This window comes from Zootoca vivipara, chromosome 3 (genome assembly GCF_965207765.1).
Source record: "Zootoca vivipara chromosome 3, rZooViv2.hap1.1, whole genome shotgun sequence".
Taxonomy (NCBI): Eukaryota; Metazoa; Chordata; class Lepidosauria; order Squamata; family Lacertidae; genus Zootoca; species Zootoca vivipara.
This window is the reverse complement of record NC_142586.1, coordinates 9,131,750-9,146,565: the sequence shown is the minus strand read 5'-3', so window position 1 is coordinate 9,146,565 and position 14,816 is coordinate 9,131,750. Positions and strand designations below refer to the sequence as shown.

At 40.3% G+C, this 14,816-nt stretch overlaps 1 protein-coding gene across 5 annotated transcripts in view; it reads left to right on the top strand.

The window, feature by feature from the left end:
• The window catches only part of CTNNA1 (catenin alpha 1), a 68,721-nt gene that overhangs the window by 43,051 nt on the left and 10,854 nt on the right, over positions 1–14,816 (top strand). For all 5 annotated transcript variants that reach the window (XM_035110170.3, XM_035110169.3, XM_088665548.1 and 2 more), the window contains exons 10-15: positions 1,316–1,408; positions 2,105–2,261; positions 5,869–6,069; positions 8,570–8,721; positions 12,201–12,311; positions 14,379–14,560. In XM_035110170.3, coding sequence (XP_034966061.1) covers positions 1,316–1,408; positions 2,105–2,261; positions 5,869–6,069; positions 8,570–8,721; positions 12,201–12,311; positions 14,379–14,560 — 896 coding nt within the window. The remainder of the gene's footprint in view (positions 1–1,315; positions 1,409–2,104; positions 2,262–5,868; positions 6,070–8,569; positions 8,722–12,200; positions 12,312–14,378; positions 14,561–14,816) is intronic.

Sequence of the window (14,816 nt, the reverse complement as noted above, 5' to 3'; positions counted from 1 at the left end):
ACGAGCCATTTAGTTCTGTCACTGTTCAAAATACCTAATCTATACAATATGATTCTTATGAAAGCATAGATAAAAGTACAAATGGGTGCAAAGATCCCTGAAAATAACTAGAAGTCTTTATACTTATGGCTCCGGTTCTGCCTGGTTTCAAGTCCTGACAGCAAAAACTTTGGCTTTCCTTCCATGACAATGTCTGTGTTTCTTTAACAAAACACATTAAAATGCTTTTAATATAAATCTTTACAAGAAACCACCTGTTTACTAACCAGAGTTTAGGCTTCCTTTGGCTGGCTCCTTGCTAGAAAGAGGCGAAATTTTGCTGCTTATAGTGGGATGGAACGCACTGTTCTTGTCTTTGTACTAATTTTTACATATTTCTGTGCGCAAATGTAGGCTTTAAATAACAAGCTGTCATTCACCTGTCAGTTAATAACTACAAACCCTCTTAGAATCCCTCCTCCGAGAACAGGTTCCAAGATATAGAACATTTTCACTTAAAAATAACATAGTTTTTTATGTGCCCTTTCATTTCCCTTCTAGAAAGCAAATGGAAGGACTTGTCTCTAGTTAGCAGCTCAAGGTTCCAAACAAATCTCTAGAAACAGCCAATTGTCATCTTTTTCTGCACCAATTGGCAGCAATGTATTCTGTTCTGTCTTGGATGCCCATAAACTGCTTGCACATGAGTGGAGAATGTTCCCACACAAGGCTACGCTTCTGAGAGGCCAAATCGCTAAGTGAAACTATAGATTGGGACTCTCAGTACACCTTTAGCTAAAGTATAGGTTTTCTTTAGAATAGCCAAATGAACCGACTTACTTTGTTGTTTAGTCGTGTCCGGCTCTTCGTGACTCCATGGACCAGAGTACGCCAGGCACTCCTGTCTTCCACTGCCCCCCGCAGTTTGGTCAGACTCATATTGGTAGCTTCGAGAACACTGTCCAACCATCTCGTCCTCTGTCGTCCCCTTCTCCTTGTGCCCTCAATCTTTCCCAACATCAGGGTCTTATACATGGGTGTAAAGCAATAATATTGGATAACAATCAGTCTGTTCAAATGTTTTTTACTACATGCAATTTGGAAGACCAAATGTTTGAAGGCTAGCCCTGGTTGTAATACATGAAAGTGTTAGGTGCATGCTAACACTTGTTCAGAAATGTTTGGGTTTGTTTGTGTGTGTTTTTGGTTTTTGTAATTTAAGAATTGTTATTGCCAGTTGTAAAAGGCATGCAAACTGTAACAGTCTCCTTGTGAAGAGCTTTTGATTCCAGAAGCAAAAACACCTTCCTAAAATACCTTTCTGTCATATGCACAGGTTGCCAACTTGGCCTGTTCTATCTCAAATAACGAAGAAGGTGTGAAATTAGTCCACATGTCAGCAAGCCAGCTTGAAGCCCTCTGTCCTCAGGTAAATTATGAATGGATCTATGAATTCTATAGTCTTAATTCTGCATGAAATGTGCGGAGTGTAAATATATTTTTAGTGTGTATAATAATATTTTGCCTGCTAAAATCAACGCAGTAAGGTAGGTGGTTTTTCAGATCGTAATAGAAAAGTTATTGTAATCTCTTAATACAAAGCGTAAACCAGCGGTAGCTTAAAGCTATTAACATAAAATATTCTAGTGAGTTGTTATATCAGTGGTAACTAATATCCTCTGTCATCTGTTTCTCTATTGAGCAAAGGGGTAATGTGTGCCTGGCAATACTCCATTTAGACGTTGGAAGGAAAACAAAATTGTAAACAGATGTGTTCATGACATTGTTATTTAAGTCAGTTGAACATGTGCAGACTCTGTGCCAATCCCCAACATATTTAGATCTAAATTATGGGAGGGAAACCCTCAGTCTTTCTTGCTTTTTCTTTATACCGAGAGCTGCTGTAACAAAAAAGTTAATCAGGAAGATCCCCAGTTTGATTATTGCCATGAATTAACTCAAGGGAACCTTAACCAAAACAGTTGTAGCCTCTGTTCCCACCCCCCAGTCAAAAACACCCTACTGATTTTTCAGTTTTGCCAAATGTAGATCATTTTTAGTACATAAATCTGAAAATTGGTAAATTCATAGTGTGTTTTTTAAAAAAAAACGTTTTGCGTTACAGGTAATAAATGCAGCTTTGGCTTTGGCTGCCAAGCCACAAAGTAAGCTAGCTCAAGAAAACATGGAGATGTTTAAAGAACAGTGGGAAAAGCAAGTTCGTGTGCTTACAGATGCTGTGGATGATATCACTTCCATTGATGACTTTCTGGCAGTATCAGGTAATGGGCTGCAGAATGCTAAGATTTCTTTTATGTTTAGCTTCATTGTTTATCCTGCTACAGTGGTACTGGAATATCCTCTTGAATTCTGTGAATAGCATTGCTGGTTTGCTGCAACAAAGAATGTAATATGGTGGCAGCACAAGCTTTTGTAGGCAAGAGTCTACAGCATTTAGCTTGTGCACATATATCTTTAATAAGGTTGCCATACGTCCTGGACATACCTGGAGTAGGAAGGATTGTTCGGGGTGGAAACCCTTCAAAATTTGGCAGCCCTATCTTTACGTTCTTGGCAAAAAACAAAACAGTAGATGGGTGTCTGGGGCAAAAAGACAGACAATCCACCTGACATTGAACCCCATGTGTTTTGACTATTCGCAATTTTGACTTTAGGCGTTATCCCTGGAACGTAACCCCTGCATAAGTTGCAGGCTTACTGTATTTCATCAGTTGCGTGAAGTAAATGAAAATGGATGGTGAAGATGTCGATATATAAATATAGAAGAGGTGTAGATATGCTCTTTATCAGTCCTGTAGGAGGAGAAAAACAAAACTAAAACAGGAGGAAAGCTTTCCAATAAGATCATCCAGTCTTCTGAGGTCTGTGAACACATTGAGGCAGACATTTGCAGGCAACCACAGCTGTTTTAGCCCAGAACTCTCTTGGTCACATCAGTCTTGGGGGGGAGGGGCATTTCCTTTCCACAAATAATTGAAGCATAGGGAAAACCTATATTGTACAGCCAATAGCACTGCCATCAATATATACATCTCCCCCATATTTGTGGTGTGCATGGAACAGTACTTCCTAACATCTGTTATCCAATAAACATTTTCTACTGTCCTGGAAATTCCTGTTTGCGTTACGTGCACACAATACAATAAGGTGACAATCATTACGGTTTGTTGCTGTTGAATGATAACAGTTTTGTACAAAAGAGCAAAGTTTATTGTATAAATTATTATAGATTGCTGGGAGACTAGTCTATTTATGCTGCTTGACTTATTTGCTAACATAATTGTTTGGATAAATGGATAGAAGATACAGTGTATGCCAACTTTAATTTGCATGTTATTTCCTTTCAGGCAGCATTTTGAATACTTTATTTTATTAATCATACAGCTTGCAGCTAGGTTTTGTGTATTACTTTTTAAAATAAAATGTCTGACTACCTCAGGGACTTTAGAGATAACAATCACCAGTCATTTACGGTTGGTGTTCAACATAGATTTATGTAAATAAAGAAGTATACCAGGCCACTAGAACAGCTCTTTTCTTCAGCTATGGCTATGTTGTGGTAGAATGTCAGGCTTGTACTGAAGCGGATGTCTAGCATTACTAACAGGTTAAAGGGACTATAGCGGAGCAGCACTGATTAACAGCCATTTCTTTTCCCGTAAACCTCAGCTCCATGAGATGAAGTTTTCTTAAAAGCCCTTCATTTCCTCAATCCAAATTTTAGAAAGTATTGTGAGCATAGGTAACAACACAGAAGCCCTCGCTGCTGTTGCTACTTCTCTGGATCTCAGGCCTGGTAGTGGAAGTGCAAAATATACCACTGGGCTGCCTCACTCCTTCTTTATATAGAGCTGCTGTAGAGAATGAGGTGTTGAAAACGTATGTTATGTGAGTTTGTAGCCGTTTTCCACATTTTCCACTGTGCCTTGCCACACACGCAAACTTGCAGCCCAGCCTTATGGCAGACTTCAGCAGTAGTTACTATCTTGCTACTGCCAAGCTAAGATGCCTACAACTGCAGCCTTTTCTTCTCTGGGGCTGTGGAGGACAGTCTGACTATTCCTACCTGCTTCTGCTCAAAGGGTTTCTCACTGTAATATAGCCTTTCCTTCCCTTCCATTAATAATTAGTTCCTTCCTTCCTTCCTTTATTTATTTATTTATTTATTTTGTTAACAGCGCTCTATAAAGATCTTTCCTAAAAGCATCGGCCAGGGTGGAAGAGACAGACACTTTAGCCGATGACAGAGTGAAGCTGAGGAGGTTGGAACCTGGTGCTGCACATCCACTTTCACTGGATTCAGTCTCTGGATTTTATACTAGGGACTCCCTAGGGACCCAGGTGGCGCTGTGGGTTAAACCACAGAACCTAGGGCTTGCTGATCAGAAGGTCGGCGGTTCGAATCCCTGCAACGGGGTGAGCTCCCGTTGCTCGGTCCCAGCTCCTGCCCACCTAGCAGTTCGAAAGCATGTCAAAATGCAAGTAGATAAATAGGGACCGCTCCGGCGGGAAGGTAAACGGCATTTCCGTGTGCTGCTCTGGTTCGCCAGAAACAGCTTTGTCATGCTGGCCACATGACCTGGAAGCTGTCTGCGGACAAACGCCGGCTCCCTTGGCCTATAGAGCGAGATGAGTGCCGCAACCCCAGAGTCGGACACAACTGGACCTGATGGTCAGGGGCCCTTTACCTTTACCTTAAGAATCCCCTGTCCTAACTGTTCTGCACCCCCAGTTTCTTAATCTTCATTCTGCATTCATTCATTTGCTCTTTGCTGAATAATGTTTGTTACATAGCTAATGGCTGCATAAAGTTGCTCTCCAAAGGTGCCCTTTGAAAGACAGTGGAAACTTGAAACAAGTGGTTTGCAAAGGCCGTGTGTGGTGGCCTGGCTCCCGCTTTGTATACTTCTGATTAACATTAGACTATTTCAGAATGGCTTAATGTCAAGAATAGGAACATGTGTGAGGATTTGGAATGAGGGGTGAATATCAAAAGGAAGAGGAAAAATCTTTCTTGTAGTACATGTCTCACTTTTCCATAAAGGAGCATACCGCTTCAGTGCAAATATTTAATACCTTCAGTGCCAGAAGTATCTGGAAAATTGAGCACCATAAAGCGTGAAATTGTCAGAGCTGCCCGAGGAACATGGACAAATGATTGGCAATAAGAACTTGAGCATCTTCATCTTTATCGGGCTTCAGAAAGATGTTTTGTTTCCTGAAGAAGTAGATGTAGGAAAGTGAAAAGTATTATCTTCCCATCAAATTCCCATCAAATTACTAAGAATGTTCTTAGGTATTTGATTTTGTCTGCACCTCTCACTTTGTTGTCCAATTTGATCTATAAAACTTTTTAGAAGAGGGGTGGTGGAACCTGTGGCCCTTGGCTTGGTTTTCTGCCGGTGTGGGGAACCTAGAGGGAAGAGAGCAGGAAGGAGAGCAGAACAGGATAACGCGAGGGAAAGACACAGGGGAGCCCTCTGCAAGTGATCTGCTGCCCTCAGCAGACTATCACTGAGGGAATGAGGTTCTCAACAGGATGGAGAAAGGAATTAAAGTTTCCCACCCCTGTTTTAGAATGTTGATTGGAATGTGACTTATTTCACGTCCGTATCGCAAATAAAATAGACTTTGAACTGGTGAATGATTACAATTTCCTTCAGTCATGAAATGGGGGTATAGAGGATTTTTTTCTTAATTGAACTTTTTATTAATTGCTGCATTTTGTGCTCAACACGTAACAACAAAAGACTTGGGATTCTTCACAGCCTTGACCAATCCTCCTCACGCTCCGTGCTGATGCTGTTATACACCAACATAGGGCGAAATGTTAATTTTGAATTCTGCTCTGTTCTATTTTACTACCAGAGAATCATATTCTGGAAGATGTAAACAAATGTGTCATTGCTCTCCAAGAAAAAGATGTTGATGGCTTAGATCGCACTGCTGGTGCAATTCGTGGTCGTGCAGCTAGAGTAATTCATGTTGTCACTTCTGAAATGGATAATTATGAACCTGGAGTGTATACAGAAAAGGTTCTGGATGCAACAAAGCTGCTGTCAAACACAGGTAAGATAAACTACCTCATCAGGCTTTTAATTTCAGATACTTACCCTGTTCAGTGCTTTCTGCTTACAACTTGGTGTCGGTAGGTACAGCAAATTTATTAACTGTTTAAACCTCAGTGCTAAATCTAGTGTTTTGCTGGAATATTTGCTTGAAATGTGGGTCTGTTTATCCATTGTGAGCCCCATGGTACCTCGGTTTATGGACACAATTGGTTCCGGAAGTCTGTTCATAAACTGAAGCGTTCATAAACTGAAGTGAACTTTCCCATTGAAAGTAATGGAAAGTGGATTAATCCGTTCCAGGCGGGTCCGCAGAGTGCTCAACCTGAAGCGTACTTAACCCGAAGCATGGGTGTAATTGGTTCCGGAAATCTGTTCATAAACTGAAGCGTTCATAAACTGAAGCGAACTTTCCCATTGAAAGTAATGGAAAGTGAATTAATCCATTCCAGATGGGTCTGCGGCGTTCGTAAACCGAAAATTCGTAAACCGAGGTGTTCATAAACCGAGGTTCCACTGTAGCTGTCATGGAGACCTGAGAGTCTTCAGATGTTGTTGAACTAGAAGTTCCACCAGTCAATAAGTCAACATCCCATCCCTGGGATATAATCACTAGGAAATTACTGGCTTGCAGTACTAAAATGCATGTCCTAACAGAACAAGTTTCCTCTCTTGAAAGAAAAAAATGTAAAGTCACAGGTGAGAGCTAAGCGGAACTGTAATTGGTAAATTTAAAATATCATTAATTTTAACATACACACCCAATACGTTTCTGGTCTGGAAGCAAGTCTGATACTCTGTTGAACTGTAAAATGCAAACAGAAGGAATTGTTTATGACCACTCTGTCCATGCATAAAACCACAGCAGACAATTAGTTCTTTTTGACCTTGAATTAAGATGAATTAATCATAAAATCAATATCCTCATTCAGAGGGATTTCTTAGTGCCATATGACTACTATATTCAATCCTAGAGCACTATGAACAGTGCCGTGTGTGCTAGTTAGTAGCTTGAGCTTAAAATAATTTGCCAATGCGTCTTCGTGCAGAGCCACAGTATAGTTTGTACCATCAAACGTCTCTGGTGGTACTGATGACACATGAGGCAGAATCCTTCTGGCAGACTGATTAGTTCCATTTTGCTCCAACACCAAGTTCCAGTATCACTATCCTGCATTCCTCTTCCGCAATGATGATCTTGGTAACACACAGTACATTTGGAGTCAGCATTTTTAATGCTTCATTGCAGATCACTGTGGCTACTTAAAATTTCCTTAATTATCATCATCAACACCATGTATTTGTATGCTGCATTTCCATAGTAAACTATGCTGAAGGGAGCTCACAACGTTGATGAAAACATTTCCTTAAGAAATATTCAATAAAATTATATAATCCCATTATAATGTCTAACAACAAAATACAGAAGCATAATCTTGAAAATACGATGGATCCCCAAAATTAAATCTTGGCCCCCAAGAGCAACCCCACCCTTATAGTCTCTAAGCACCTTAGCAGCATCCTTTTCTGGACTGACAGCAAGAAGGTCCCTGGTACCTTCAGCAACTGCCTTGGTCTGGACCCCGCACCCCCAGGTCAGGTGGAAATTGACCAGCAAAGCAGAGAGCAGGTGTAGCCAGGACTCAGGGCAAGAAATGCAAAATTGAATATACGTTATTTTATAAAGCATTAAAGGATCTTTATAAGTCTCAATTTGACCTCTTATTTAGGAAAGTATTTATTTCACCATGCTCTTCCTCCTTCTGTAGCAATGGTGTTAGGCTCACCACTGAGGCCATATGTGAGAACCTGTAATCTAATCCTGCATTTGTTGCACTGGCAGACTTTCCATTTTCTTGCTCATGTTTTTGTCATACTAACCGTATCTTAACGAATTAGTATTATTTTGTCATACTAACCGTATCTTAACGAATTAGTATTATTTATATGGCCCAACAAAATAACTTTTATTAGCAGCCATAGAATTGTAGAGTTGGAAAGTGATCCCAAGGGTCATTCTAGACCAACCTCTTTCAATGCAGGAATCCTTTCCAGAGCCAGACCTAGGCAGGTGGAAGCAAATCACCAACCTTCTGGTGAACGCACCGACCCGTTTATTAATGACATTTGTATACCACCAAGCAACTCAGGTTTTCTGAGTGGTCAACATCATCATGTCTCATGGCAAAACTTTTTCATATGTACACATTTCAAATGCACAATACAATTAATGTACAAAACTAGCATGAATGTAGTCACATCCCCACCTTTCTTAAGTGTCTGTCCTGTGTGTATTATATGGCCTTTGTAGGGATACGGTTAGGAAATCTGAATGTGTGTGATTTGTAACATTTCAATGAAAGAACAGTTGTACCAATAATGTTTGTGGATTATAAAACTGCATTTCAGTATTGTGTTACTGCAGAATGTGCATGCTAAGAGCCACAAATTTTATTGTATTCTGGTAAGCGGAATGTCCCCCCCCCCCTTGTGTTCTTTAGTTATGCCACGTTTTACTGAACAAGTAGAAGCTGCTGTAGAAGCACTGAGTTCTGACCCTGCTCAACCAATGGATGAAAATGAATTCATTGATGCTTCTCGATTGGTATACGATGGAATTCGTGACATCAGAAAAGCAGTGCTGATGATCAGAGTGAGTCAGTCTTTATTTCCTTAAAATGGCATTCATTGGTTTTCTCAACCACATTTTTATTAAACAATAAGGCAGTACAATAGCACTGAGTGTCTGTATAAACTATACACATACACATTCTAAATTTATACAGCTGCTTCACAGCATAAGCCCTCTGGGCAGCTCTCAAGGCATATATAACAAATCAATTAAAATACAAAATGGATAAATGCTGTTCAGCTAAAAAAACATGACACAGATTTAATCTTAAATACTGCTTTTACTCCTATTTCCACCTGTCTGTTTTCACTCTTCCCCCAAAAAAGTTTTTAATTACTTAACTGAAATATATTTTAAGTTTTTATCTTGTTATATGTACATGTATTAAACACTCTTAATTTACAACAGCTGCTTTGAAACTTTTAAGAATGGGATAAATAGCTTTAGGATTGACAACACAGAATAGAACTGTCAAGGCTAAGATAAAAAAGCAGGTTTTGATAGGCTCTTAGGTCACAGCAGGGGGAATAAATCTAAGAAAATCCTGTACTGTTAAGATTACATCTAGTGCTTCAGGAAGCAAATTCAAAAGACACCCTGTTTGCTACTTCAATTTTACCGAGGCAGAAACTCAAACTTTAATGAATCAGTAGACTATTAAGTTAAAAGTGTGTCTCATCTTCTTGGGCCTATGTTGAAAAGCTCTGATTGAAAGCTTCACATTTCAATCTAAAATGCAAATTGGAAAGATGGTAGAAAGCTTTCAAAGCAAGTATAAGAATGAATCACAAATATTGGAAGTTTTAACTAATACCGTTCATTAATTATCGACATTTAAATGTAAAGCATGATAATATTAAGCATTTGTGTACTTTGAATTAAACCAATACGTACTGAGAATGTAAAAGCTAGGTGACAAACCTTTTTTATCTAAGAAAGATTAAACTACAAGACAGCTGATGGCAGATCTTCATTTCCTCATGTTTTGTGTATTAAAATAGGGATCTAGATTAAAGGGGCTTTAAAATTATGACCTGCTGTGACATTACCACATTGGCATCATTTGTATTCTAAGGCAGAGATTGGCATGCATTCCCAGATGAGATTATGAGGGTGGTTTCATGTAATACTTCCCCAACTTCTTTTTTCCATTCTATTCTCCCGTAATTCAAATAGAATATATACTTTCCCCAAAAGTTGTATCAGTATTGGAGAGGGAAAATAACAAGAGCCAAACCTGAAAATTGAAATATTGCACCTTGTCTCAGCAGCTGTAGATTCTTTTGTCAGAGCTTGCTTCATACCTATTTGCTCCCCTGCTGCAAGTATTCCGATTTTTAGACACACACACACACACAGTGATGGACTTGGGTACTATGGCACCCTCTACAAGGCCACAGTGCACCCCCAGCCCTCACAGTGCTTTCCCAAAGGTGAGTAAGGAGGCACCTGGCTTTGGAAAGGAGGTACAAGAATGCTGGCAAGAGTCCGAGAACCCTCCTGCTTCCTTCCCAAAGCTGTGAAAGTGCTAACTAGGCTTTCAGAGTCACACACCTCCTTCCAAAGCCCAGCGCTTCGCTTATGGGGCTTTGTTCACAGAAATTATTTCTCTGTTGGGAAACAACTTTTATGTGATGAGTTTGCATGTCTGCTTATTGTATATGCAAGCCATTAGTAAGCTATAGCAGATCGCTGCTTGGCACAACACAGCGTCTACATTCAGCAACTCATAATGCTACTTCTGCCTAGGGAAGCCAAGCTCATGCATTCACTGCTGTGTTGGCCTTTACATAAGTTCATTCTATAAGTAGAATAAATGCAAAAGTTTACTGCAGCGTATAGTGTATCCTAGGTATTAAAGGTAAAGGGACCCCTGACCATTAGGTCCAGTCATGACCGACTCTGGGGTTGCACGCTCATCTCACATTATTGGCCGAGGGAGCCGGCGTATAGCTTCCAGGTCATGTGGCCAGCATGACAAAGCCGCTTCTGGCAAACCAGAGCAGCACATGGAAACGCCGTTTACCTTCCCGCTGTAGCGGTTCCTATTTATCTACTTGCATTTTGACGTGCTTTTGAACTGCTAGGTTGGCAGGAGCTGGGACCGAGCAACGGGAGCTCATCCCGTCACAGGGATTCGAACCGCCGACCTTCTGATCAGCAAGCCCTAGGCTCAGTGGTTTAACCACAGCGCCACCTGGGATCCTAGGTATTAGTTTGCTACTAATAAAAGTACAAAATGGAGCAAGGGCTTCATGATCTCATTGAGTAGGAAGACAAACATTGACTTTCCTCAGTTGACAGGGAGATAAATTTAACCAAAGATGAAGCTTGTGTAGCTTGTTGCCAAGCCATTAATACAGCCATACACTTTGCTACTGCTGGCATCTTGATTATAAGAACAGAAGAAAGAAACTGATATGAATGAAATGGTAGCTGCATTTTTCCAAACTTATGAAAAGCAATATGTTAACGGGATTGACTTGTAATCCTAAGTACGTAGTAACACTCTGAACTCATGGGCTGCCTTCAAAAATTAATACTAAATTGTGTGTGCTGCAGTTAGAGCTATAATACCAAACAAAGAGATCATTGCATTTACTTTCACTGTCATCCAGCCCCATGCTTGAGACTCAGAGCAGATTATAATATAACAAAGGCAAACATACAGTAGCCAGAATAAATACCAAACTTCCCAAATCTTGAGCCTGTTCTCTGAAGGCGTAAAGGTAAAGGGACCCCCGACCATTAGGTCCAGTCGCGGACGACTCTGGGGTTGTGGCGCTCATATTGCTTTACTGGCCGAGGGAGCCGGCGTACAGCTTCCGGGGTCATGTGGCCAGCATGACTAAGCCACTTCTGGCGAACCAGAGCAGTGCACGGAAACATCGTTTTCCTTCCCGCCAGAGCAGTACCTATTTATCTACTTGCACTTTGATGTGCTTTCGAACTGCTAGGTTGGCAGGAGCAGGGACCAAGCAACGGGAGCTCACCCCATCGCAGGGATTTGAACCGCCGACCTTCTGATCGGCAAGCCCTAGGGTTTAACCCACAGCGCCACCTGCGTCCTCTCTGAAGGCTTACATCATTCTAAATGGGGAGTTTCTTATAAGTGTTGGGAATCCTATTTTACTTGTCTTCAACAAAAAATGTGAAGGAGGCTTAATCTTGGAGTATCAGTTAATGAAACAGGTGGGCACAATGCTCTGCATTTTAACATGTGCATCCCAAATCAGTTGTCCACAGTTTTTTAAATTATTAAAACATTTATATTCAATCTCGCCATCAAATTATGTACAGGATGCTTTAAATGTCATAAGCCATACATTTAGCACAAGTGGTGGTGCCATTTCTAACTGCTTATCTGTAAGCCACAAAATGTGAAAATTCATTTATGTTTAGTTTTAAAGCTTTTAAATTAGATGCATTCCAGAGGGAATAATTCCAGAGATGGTTGTTCACTGAATTGCTCTTGACTTTTTGTATTTTTGTTTTCCCAGACTCCTGAAGAATTGGATGATTCAGACTTTGAGACAGAAGACTTTGATGTTAGAAGCCGAACAAGTGTTCAGACTGAAGATGACCAACTTATTGCAGGCCAAAGTGCAAGAGTAAGGCAAACTGTTCCAAATCTCACTGAACATATGCAGAACATTTGATCATACTTTAATCAAGAGGCCAGCATATCGTCTTAACGTCCATCTTTCTCCAACCATCTTCTTCCTTCTTTTCTGCTTTGGGGAAGAAAATAGAATTAAAACGGAAAGAACGGATCAGAACATGACTCAGTTGAGAAGATCCAAGTGCCCTGTGTCAGTTCACCTCTCCAGCTCCACCCCCTCATATGTACCCTATGCATGCACGACTCTGCTAGCCTCATCCTTAGTTACTTCTCCCCTCTGATGCATATACTTTCCTCCTGCCACATTAGTTAATCCCTAGCCTTAAGATAATTTTACCCAAAGATCGTGAACTCTTCTGGCCCTATCCTTTCAACTATCCCAGTGAGTTCCTGAAACCTATCTTGAGTCTTAGCTGTTTGTCAATCATTATGTAATCTGATAAATGGCATTTCTATTCCTGTTTTGATTATTTCTTGCCTTTCCTTCTGCCCCGCATTTTGTAATAGAACCACAGACCTAATATACAAGATCGTCAGATAAGATCACCTACGGTAATCTGACATCTGCATTAGAATTCCCTTTAATAGCCAATGATAAGTTTATTCATAAACAAGGAAATAAACTTATCATTGGCTATTAAAGGTTATATTTACATCCTGCCTTTCCTGCAAGGTGGAATACTTGGTTCTCCCACACACGGTTCTCCTCATGGCAACCCTGTAGGTTAGTCAAGGCGGAGAAATGGTGACTTAATCAACACTGCTCCAGTAAGATATTGGGCAGAGAGGGCATTTGAACCTACACAGATTCTTCACTAATTAGAATGTACCACTTAGGACTATTTTGTTCTGCTGCCATCATATAAAGTGCTGCCACTTGAGACCATTATATTTGGTCTCAGCTCTCTCCCTCGTCTTTATTACAGCATTTATTTTCTCCTTCTATTATGCCACCTCAACCTTTTCTCTTTAGATTTCACATTCCTTTACTTTTCCTAAGATTGCATGGCTTCCAAACTATTTATTCTGAACTCTTTCCAGTTCCTCTTCAGATTTCTTTTAAGTGATGGATACCAAAACTGAAAGTAATACTTCAATAATTGGATTAACTTCTGTGTTGCAACCAAATAGCCCTTCATATGTATATTTTATGCTAAACGTCAAACTTGGCAACTGTCTTACTTACAAAATTGTAGCAGAGCAGAGGTAATTCTCACCAAGCAACGTAGGTAACTTCTAATTTTTCTGTGTGTGCGTGCATGCACAGTATGTTTGCACAGAACACTACCAGAATAATTAAAGGAGATACTTAAATTCAAGTGGCACTGCTCCAAGGAGGACATGCCAGTACACTACTTGAAACTGCAGGTGGGCTACTTGTTTGTGAATAAACATGCCTTTTCAAGCCAGGCACCCTGGGTTGCCCTGTTGTTTCATATAGCCCAACAGTGGTTTAGCTCTGTTATAATTTGCTTTTGCTTGGTGAAATAGCCATACAATTTTGTCTGTAGACAGTGTGTGTTTAAACTACCAAAATTCAATCCTAGATTAATTTGGAACATCATTATCTGGTAATTACATAGGATGTGTTCTTGCTTCAGAGCTTTGCTTCCGAGCACTCTTGAACCATATTCAATAGGTTCTTCTTGACAATAAATATAAATTTAATTTCTAGCTATCTACCTGAAGGTAGATGAACTCTACAGCAGGTGATTCGATAATGGTTTGAACCACCTTGCTGTAAAGGCTATTGTACTCTACAAAGAGAAAAGGATTAAAAAACAAAGAAGGCACCCTCAGGATGCTAGCAATTTCCTCTCAGCAGGACTTCAGAAACCAGCCTTTTATCAGTGACTTTCTTTCCCAATGGTCTGTACTTGTAATGGTAGATAATTCATATAGGTGCATGATATGGATCAAGATGGAAATGTTCCTCTCATCCTTTCAGATATAATTTGATTCTGCCCCTATGAATTAGTTGGCTAGTGAAATAACCTGAAAAGCCATCTTGCCAATGAATGGAAGTAATTATATGTGAAACCATTCTTCTTTCCAGGCTATCATGGCTCAACTCCCTCAGGAGCAAAAAGCAAAAATCGCTGAACAAGTTGCCAGCTTCCAGGAAGAAAAGAGTAAATTGGACGCTGAAGTGTCCAAATGGGATGATAGTGGTAATGATATCATTGTTCTGGCAAAACAAATGTGCATGATTATGATGGAAATGACAGATTTTACCAGGTAAGGATTCTTCATGGACACGCCATCTAAATAAGCATTTGGGGGGCAACTTTATTTCATATCCTTTGTTCAACAGGGCTCTGTTAGATTTACATTCGTTCCTAAATGCTGTTGACTGATCTGACTAGTATTGTCTGTTTTCAATCTGGCTTTAGCCCTCGCTCTGGTACTGAAACGGCCTTTGTCAGCCTGTGGGGTGGTGATTAGCAGAGAGAGGGAGAGGACTGATTCTCCTGGATCTTCCAGCAGCTTTCGT